General features: G+C 52.4%; 1 protein-coding gene across 1 annotated transcript; it reads left to right on the top strand.

Annotated features, from left to right (window-relative positions):
• The first annotated feature begins 224 nt into the window (after nucleotides 1-224).
• On the top strand, nucleotides 225-8,301 carry MUL1 (mitochondrial E3 ubiquitin protein ligase 1). Its single transcript, XM_030326838.1, has 4 exons — nucleotides 225-386; nucleotides 4,285-4,372; nucleotides 4,780-4,900; nucleotides 6,330-8,301. The coding sequence occupies exons 1-4, from the start codon at nucleotides 267-269 to the stop codon at nucleotides 7,057-7,059; spliced, it is 1,059 nt and encodes a 352-aa protein (XP_030182698.1). The 5' UTR covers nucleotides 225-266; the 3' UTR covers nucleotides 7,060-8,301.

Here is an 8,301-nt window from a genome sequence, read left to right as displayed (position 1 = left end):
CGAGCTCCCCCAAACCATCCCGCTCCTCCCCTCTGCGAAGGAGACCCCGTCGCCGTGCAGGCCGCCGCAGCCGGACGATCACCCCGGCAACGCCGCCTTCCGGTCTGCTCGGCCCCGCCCACTTCCGGTGCCGGCGCCGCGCGTCATCGCCTGGGGACCGAGAGCCGGTCTCGCGAAGGGCGGTGCGGGGGCGCGGTCCCGGCTGGAGGGCGGCGGAGCTCCGGGGGCGCGCGGCCTGACCTCGGCGTCGCCGCCGGCACGCGGCCATGGAGAGCGGAGGGCGGCCCTCGCTGGGCCAGTTCATCCTCCTGGGCGCCAGCTCTGTCGTCACCGCCGTCCTGTACTCCGTGTACCGGCAGAAGGCCCAGGTCGCCCAAGAGCTCAAGGTCAGTGCTGGAGCCAGCCTGGCCTCAGCCGGGTCACCCCTGCCCCCGGTCCTGGTGAGCTCACGGTTCGCCTTGGGCCGCTCCAGCGTCGGAAACTTGGCCAGAGGGGAAACCGGCCCTGACAGGTGTCGCTCCGCCAGTCCCTGGAAGAGCTAGGACCAGAATTCGGGTTTCGTAATAACCGTTTCACTGCCCCCTTTCCTCCGAAGCCCCTCTCATTACTCGGAATCTCGATTTCATGACTTTATTCGACAACTATTTGTTGACCACCGACTCTGCTCCAGGCCCTCGGGGACCAAAGTCCCTCCCGTCACGGAGATCGCATTCTGGTACAAGCAGACAGACAGTAACAAGTACATCAGATGGCATGACAGATGGGGAGAAAAATACTACAAAATAATGTGGGGAAGAGAGGAAATGCAATGCTGGAGAAAGGGAGGTTTGCTATTTTAAATAAGGTGACATTTAGCAGAGCCCAGGAGGAGGTGAGGGAGACCGTGCAGGTGTCTAGGGGAAGAACAATTCAGATGGAGGCGATAGCAAGTGCAGAAACCCTAGACTTTGCCCATTTATGTAACTACTCAGTTCCTTGCTTCTACAGACTCTTCCTTTTTAATATTTTAGTTATTTTAAAAATAACTCTTCCTTGGGCTGCCCTTTACAGCTTAGCACCTTCTCATCTTTTTTTTTTTTTTCTTCACGACAATTTTTTGAGGTAGAGAAAATGACAGTTCCCTCCAGATTGCAAAGCAGGAAATTGAGAGTCAGAGGAAAGGTCTTACAGCTGGTCTGGTTGGAACTTAACGTCAGATCTTTTGATTCCAAGTGTGGGATTTTTTTTTTTTTTTCTTCTTCTGATTGACCACATTGCTTTATTGTGAATGTCTGGCCCATGAGAGATGGACCTCTTTAGGTCGGAGGCAGGGTCTCATTTGTGCTTTGTCTTTCTTTCCTTCTAGGTTCTAACTCCGTGCTTGACGAGTGATAGATGCTCAGTAGATGTTTGTCCATTCCTTTTGGCGGAAATGTCCCAATATCGCAGTTAGGGCTTAACTTGACATTTATTTGAAGAAGGATTCCTAAACCAGACTCAGCTCATTATCATCATATCGTTTTCAGTGGAATCCCTGCTATCGAGGGGAGTGTTGGAATCCATCTGAAATGAACTGGGTTACCACGCAGTTGGATTTGTGGTGCATATGGCCTCCTCGTGAGATTCCAGCTGCCCAGTTGTTTTTCTGATTATAAATAAGTCACTCCTGAAGTGATTGGCTAGGAGTGTAACTGATAACTTCACTGGCTGCCTCTCAAAGTCAGAAATCAGGTTGGCATCAGGCTGGCTGAATGTGGGAGCTTTGAAACCGTGAACTCTCCAGGATCCGTTTTCGAAAAGTCTTGCCAGTTAGTTCCCAAATGAGGATGAAAAAGCCCCTTCCTGGAAAGAGTCGGGATTCCTAACATTTTAGAGTCTATTCTCTTGATCAGACTGCAAAATTTCCAGAGTTGGTTTGAGTCTTATCCTTGTGGATCTCTCATGGCGATGGGAATACATACTGCATGCCTGCTATGTGCCCGTCCCTGGGCTAGGCTCTCCCACACCTTAAGCTTCATTTAGTACACCTAAAACTCCGGTGAGATTTTTCTCTCCAGGTTTTTAAAAAGTTTTTTAATGTTTACTTATATTTTGAGAGAGAGAGAGGGAGATGGAGGGGCAGAGAGATAGAAACAGAGTCTGAAGCAGGCCCTAGGCTCTGAGCTGTCAGCACAGAGCCCAATGCGGGGCTCGAACTCACGAGTTGTGAGACCATGACCTGAGCTGAAGTCGGGTGCTTAACCAGTGGAGCCACCCAGGCGCCCCATTTTCTCTCCAGGTTTTTGAAAGTTTTGGAAAGGGACACTCAGGTAAATTAGGTTGCTCAAAGTCATAGTAGATACACTGGAGCTTGATTAAACCCCAGGTCTTTCTGACCCTATTCCCACTCATCTTTAAAAAAAATTCTAGGGGCACCCGGGTGGCTCAGTGGGTTAAGCGTCCAACTTTGGTTCAGGTCATGATCTCGCGGTCCGTGAGTTCCAGCCCCGCATCGGGCTCTGTGCTGACAGCTCAGGGCCTGGAGCCGGCTTCGGATTCTGTGTCTCCCTCTTTCTGTCTCCTCCCCCACTCACGCTCGGTCTCTCTCTTCTCAAAAATAAATAAACGTTAAAAAAAAAATTAAAAAAAAAAAATCGAACTGGCCATTCTGTGGTGGATACTTTCCCAGTTGTGTGACTTCATGCAAATCACTTCACCTCTCTGAGCCTCCGTTTCCTTGTCTGTAGTGGGGATAATAATGTCTACTGTATAGGAATGGTAGGAGCATCACTTGAACTTACGCACTTAAAGTGTCTAGCTTAGTGCCTGGTGTATACAGTTGACCTTGGAACAACATGGGTTTGAACTGTCCGGGTCCACTTATCCGCAGGTTTTTTCCGATAAATACAGGACGGCAAATGTATTTTCTCTTAACGATTTTTAAAAAAAATACTTTTTTTTCCTCTAGCTTGCTTTAGTACAGGAATACAGTGTAAAACACGTATACAAAATATGTATTGGTTGACTGCTTATGTTATCAGTAAGGCTTCTCGTCAAAGTAGGCTATGAATAGTTAAGTTATATACAGATTTTCAAGTGTGGGGGGGCGTCGGTACCCCTAACCCCTGCATTGTTCAAGGGTCAGCTGTAGTGGGTCTGAGTGGTTATTCTCTAACGTATTCATCAGACACCTATTGGGCGCCTGCTATGGGTCAGGCACTGTTCTCACCACTGGGGGGGGGGGGACAGCAGTGAACAAGACAAGCAAGGTCCCATCATCTCCCACAGTTGAATAGTCCGGGGGAGGGAGACAGATAACAAACAAGTCGATAGACCGTAAGCGTGAGTTGCTAGGCTGCTATTTGTATTATCCTCACAGGGTAGGTGGTTAATAAGTTTGTATTGACGTGGCTCCTGTCGTTTACTGTATAGCACTAGCCTCACCTCACAGTGACCTCAGAGTGCCAAGTCCCCCCTCACTCCCAGAGGCTTTACTTGCCTGGCATCTTCAGATTTGTTGACGGCGATATGCCGCAAGTAGGGAGTGTCCGTCCTTCATCCCTGAATGCCCAGCGCCCAGCACAGTGCCTGGCGCATGGATGCTCAGGACACGGTCATTGATTTTATTAACTCTGTCTTGTTTGTGATGCAGCGGGCGCCAGGCGTGGTGGGTCCCCACGCGCGGTAGGTCGGAGGCTGAACGGAGGGAGGGGTGGCAGGAGTAGGGAGGTGGCAGCGGCGGTCACCGTGCTCGCCTGCTTGTCCAGGGGTAGGACGGCAAACGGGAAAGTGGGAGAAGAGCGCCAGCAAACAGAGCCTCACCCTGCAAAGTGAAGGCATCCCTTTCCTGCCATGCGTAATGGGGAGCACGGATGGAGACCTGCTCAGAGACCCCGCTGCCTGGGCCACTGCCACGCGTCTGGCACCCGTTTAGGTGCTTTACATGTAAGGCCTTTGGATGCGCAGTTCGGTGTCGTCAGGAAGAGATTAAATCATGGTCAGTCTATGGTATGAAAACTGAGAAGTACCTTTGCTGTTTTCACCAAAAGAAGTTAAAACGCAAAGGAGGGTATGTTTCCAATAACAGGAGAAAGAATGTGCACGGCACCCCGGTCTCTAGATGGCACACACCTGGTTATGTGGTACAACTTCTGGGACACAGCTTGGGGACGTGGTTCTCCACACGCTCCTTCCTGCCTGATTTCCTCATTCTCCCGACATGAGACAAGCAAACAGTCATTTTCTTGTTTGGCCTTTAGGTTTGATAGAACGCGCAGTACTCATCAGTACTTACGCTCATCAGCGTAATACGTTGTTTGCATTTAGGGAGCGAAAAGAATCCACTTGGGTGAAGACTTGAAGAGCATTCTTTCAGAAGCCCCAGGAAAATGTGTGCCTTATGCAGTTATTGAAGGTATGTTTATTTATTGGTAAAATTAAAAACTTCCTCTTCTAGAAGTTTGATAAAAATCTTGGCTGACATCGAGGGCCTTTTGTAGCCTTGGGGCAGTGGTCCAGAACTTGGGCTTCAGGGTCAGAAAGACCTGGGTTTTTGCTGTGTGATCCTGGGGGCAACCACCGAACCTTTCTGAACCTCCCTTGCCCCATCTGTAAAGGAATTCCTCCCTTACAGGGCTGTCGTAAAGCTGAAATGAGGGATCCTTGTAAAGTGCTTAGCAGAGCGCCCGCAAAACATAACCTGCCGTGATAATCATTTTCATCATTTTGGTTAGTTAAGCTCAAACCAGACGAAATGTAAATCACCGTAAAAGGAGAGGGCGGAAGAATTCTTCAGAAGGCGAATAATTTGTTTCCGTTTAGGAGCTGTCCGATCGGTTAAAGAAACGCTTAACAGCCAGTTCGTGGAGAATTGCAAGGGAGTGATTCAGCGGCTGACCCTGCAGGAGCACAAGATGGTGTGGAATCGAACCACCCACCTCTGGTACGCATCCCCTCTCGCCTCGCCACCCCTCACGGTTGGTCGGCTCGGACGCTGGTGTCCCGCACAGACCAGTTTCTTCATGCTGACAGCGTGCTTGCGTGTGGTCTGAGGACCTCTTCCATCAGAGTCCCCGAGGCATCTTGTTCAAATGCAGGTTCCTGGGCTGCGTTCCAGACCTACCGAGCCAGCATTCGCACCGTGGGGGGCGTAGAATCTGTTGGTATGCCCACTGAGTTTGAGAGCCACCGATTTATGTCATGGGTTCATGAATTCAGCATCTATTGCAACAGTTTTGTGCCATCACACAGACAACTGTTTTTCCAACTGACCTAGTTTTTTGTGTGGTGTTGTTTTGTTCTGTATTTTGTTTTTTATCGTGGTAGGAGCGCGTAACGTGAGATCTACGCTTCTGGCACGTTTGGGAGCGTGGCAGGCAGTGCTGTTACTTCCAGCACATCTCCAGACTTTCTTCACCTCGTATAACTGAAACTTTATACCCATTGTAGAACAACTCCCGTTTTCTTCTTCCCCAGCCCCCGGTGACCACAATCTGCTCTCTGTTTCTATGAGCGTGACCTTTTCAGATCGTCGTGTACGTGGAGTCATGCGGCGTTTGTCTTTCTGCTGAGTGGCCCAGTTCGCTCAGCACGACGTGCTCCAGGCTCATCCCTGTTGTCGTCACAGACGGCAGAGTGTCCGTCTTTTCTGTGGCCGAGTGATGTCCCACTGTGTGTGTGTCACGTTTTCTTTAACCACTCAGCCGCTGACGGGCACCCAGGTTGTTTCCGTGTCTTGGCTCCCATGACCAATGCTGCAGGGAACAGGGGAGTGCAGCTACCTCTTTGAGATCCTGATTCCAGTTCTTTGGGATGTAACCCCAGAGGATTGGGATTGCCGGATCATATGGTAGTTTTTGTTTGTTTGTTTGTTTGTTAATGTTTGTTTATCTCGTGAGAGAGAGAGAGAGAGAGAGTGCATGCAAGTGGGGGAGGGGCAGAGAAGGGGCGACAGAGGATCCCAAGCGGACTCTGTGCTGACAGCAGAGAACCCGACGCAGGGCTGGAACTCGTGAGCCGTGAGGTCATGACCTGAGTCGAAGTCAGATGCTTAGCCGACTGAGCCACCTGGGCACCTTTGTCGTAGTTCTGTTTTTAATTTTTTTAAAGAAATCGGATGTTTGTTTGAATGTGGCAAAGAGAAATAAATGGCAGAGGTGACCTGTGACAGTGTTTATTGCCCACTGGTATTGCCCGAGAATCTAAAAAATTGAGCTTCCCTATTACGAGGCACTCGGATAGTAGCGATTTGTGTGTATTCTTCTAGGTATTTCAAACTTTATCCTGTCCTGGCATTTCGGCCATCCCGTCTCTACCTGGGCATGAAGTGTTTGCTGTCCTTCATTTTATCTTGGGCTCTCTTGCTGTCTTAGGAATGACTGCTCAAAGATCATTCACCAGAGGACCAATACGGTGCCCTTTGACCTGGTACCCCACGAGGACAGCGTGGACATGGCCGTGCGAGTGCTGAAGCCCCTGGACTCCCAGGATCTGGGCCTGGAGACTGTGTACGAGAAGTTCCACCCCTCCATCCAGTCCTTCACTGATGTCATCGGCCACTATATCAGCGGCGAGCGGCCCAAAGGCATCCAGGAGACCGAGGAGATGCTGAAGGTTGGGGCCACGCTCACGGGGGTCGGCGAGCTGGTCCTGGACAACAACTCCGTCCGCCTGCAGCCCCCCAAGCAGGGCATGCAGTACTATCTAAGCAGCCAGGACTTTGACAGTCTGCTGCAGAGGCAGGAGTCGAGCGTCAGGCTCTGGAAGGTCCTGACGCTGGTCTTCGGCTTTGCCACATGCGCGGCCCTCTTCTTCGTCCTCCGAAAGCACTATCTGCAGCGGCAGGAGCGGCTGCGCCTCAGGCAGATGGAGAAGGAGTTCCAGGAGCACGAGGCCCAGCTGCTGAGCCGCGCCAAGCCTGAGGACAGGGAGAGTCTGAAGAGCGCCTGCGTCGTGTGTCTGAGCAACTTCAAGTCCTGCGTCTTTCTGGAGTGTGGGCACGTTTGTTCCTGTGCCGAGTGCTACCGCGCCTTGCCGGAGCCCAAGAGGTGCCCCATCTGCAGACAGGAGATCACCCGGGTGATTCCCTTGTTCAACAGCTAACAGTCTGGAAGCCCCACAGGTAGACGTGAAGGGACCGCCCCCCCCAACCTTCTCAGGAATTTTCGTCTTGAGGCCTTTAGCAGAGCAGTGATGGGGGCAGCTGTTATCCTAGGTACGACCGAGGGAGGGGACTGGGGGAGTCAGATCTCACGCCTCTAGCACTAGATGATGCCTTTCCACCCTGAGGGGGACCCTTCCAGCACTGCCTCAGAATCCCAGCCCCACCCTGGCTGAGTGTGGTGGCCTTGCATTCCTTCCTGGAACCTGAGGAGTGTGCGTGTGACTGACAACACCTCATCGCTCAAGGGCCCGAGCCAGTGACCTCTAGCTCTTCTGTTCCGGTGTCTTCTGGTCCTTTCTGGGGAATTGCTCGTTCCTGTGGACTTCAGCCTTGAGTGACTCAGCCAGCAGGGAGGCAGAAGTTGGGCTCTGGGTGCGGTGTGTGTCTGGAGGAGCTGCCTCTGAAGAGACTCTCAGTCTTGCTTGTACCCCAGGAGGAAGCCAGGCTGGCCGCGTCACTCGTGTCCCTTTCCCTCACCGGCTTACCTCTTAAACGTGTGCACATGTGTGTCAGGACGGAAGAGAGTGAAGTCTGGCATTTGCCTTCTACCTAAAAGATGGGAACTGCTCGGCAAGCTGAAGAGCGGTCACTTGAAGGGACAGTTGCGCTGTCTTGCGGTCCCTGGTGGTGAAGACGGCAGCTTGGTCGCGGCCCTTCCGGTGATCTAAAGGCAGGGCCGTCAGAGCGCTCCTCGGCCCTGGTTGGGACCTCCCGAGACCTGAGGGGGCCGAGGGCTGGCTCCAGCTCTCCCGGCCTGAGATCAGCTGGAAAGGCATCGCCACCTGAAGGAAGCGGTAAGGCCTCTGCAGCCCCGGCCTCCCGGCCATCTCTGCTTCCCTCCAAGGCTGTCACCGAGGACAAGCAGCCAGCCAGCACCCTGAGCACAGAGCCTTTTCCAGGGTCCCGCCTCCTCACGTGGGAAAGTTAACATCCCGTGGGTGTAATCACATCGCCCCCTCTGGATTGCCATTCACCCCCTCACCTGCCAGACGAGGAGGGGAACCTCTCACCCCCTCTGGGGAGTCACAGTCTTATACACAGCTCTTCTCTCCCTTCCCTGGCTCTGAACATCCATCCCCATCCTCCTCTGTGTGGGGGCGGTGGGGGTGCTCTCAGGGGGCTGACTCCAGTTCTATGCAGCGTCCGGTGTGGACAGCACAAATTAAACACGTTACAACCAA

The sequence above is a fragment of the Lynx canadensis genome, chromosome C1, assembly GCF_007474595.2.
Source record: "Lynx canadensis isolate LIC74 chromosome C1, mLynCan4.pri.v2, whole genome shotgun sequence".
In the NCBI taxonomy this organism is placed as follows: Eukaryota; Metazoa; Chordata; class Mammalia; order Carnivora; family Felidae; genus Lynx; species Lynx canadensis.
Note: the sequence above shows the minus strand (reverse complement) of the source record. Positions and strands in the feature narration are given on the sequence as shown.

Coding starts and splice junctions, on each gene's coding strand:
- MUL1 (XM_030326838.1), top strand. CDS start 267: ATGGAGAGCGGAGGGCGGCCCTCGCTGGGCCAGTTCATCCTCCTGGGC. Junction 4,373..4,779: donor GCCTTATGCAGTTATTGAAG/GTATGTTTATTT, acceptor GTTTCCGTTTAG/GAGCTGTCCGATCGGTTAAA. Junction 4,901..6,329: donor AATCGAACCACCCACCTCTG/GTACGCATCCCC, acceptor TTGCTGTCTTAG/GAATGACTGCTCAAAGATCA.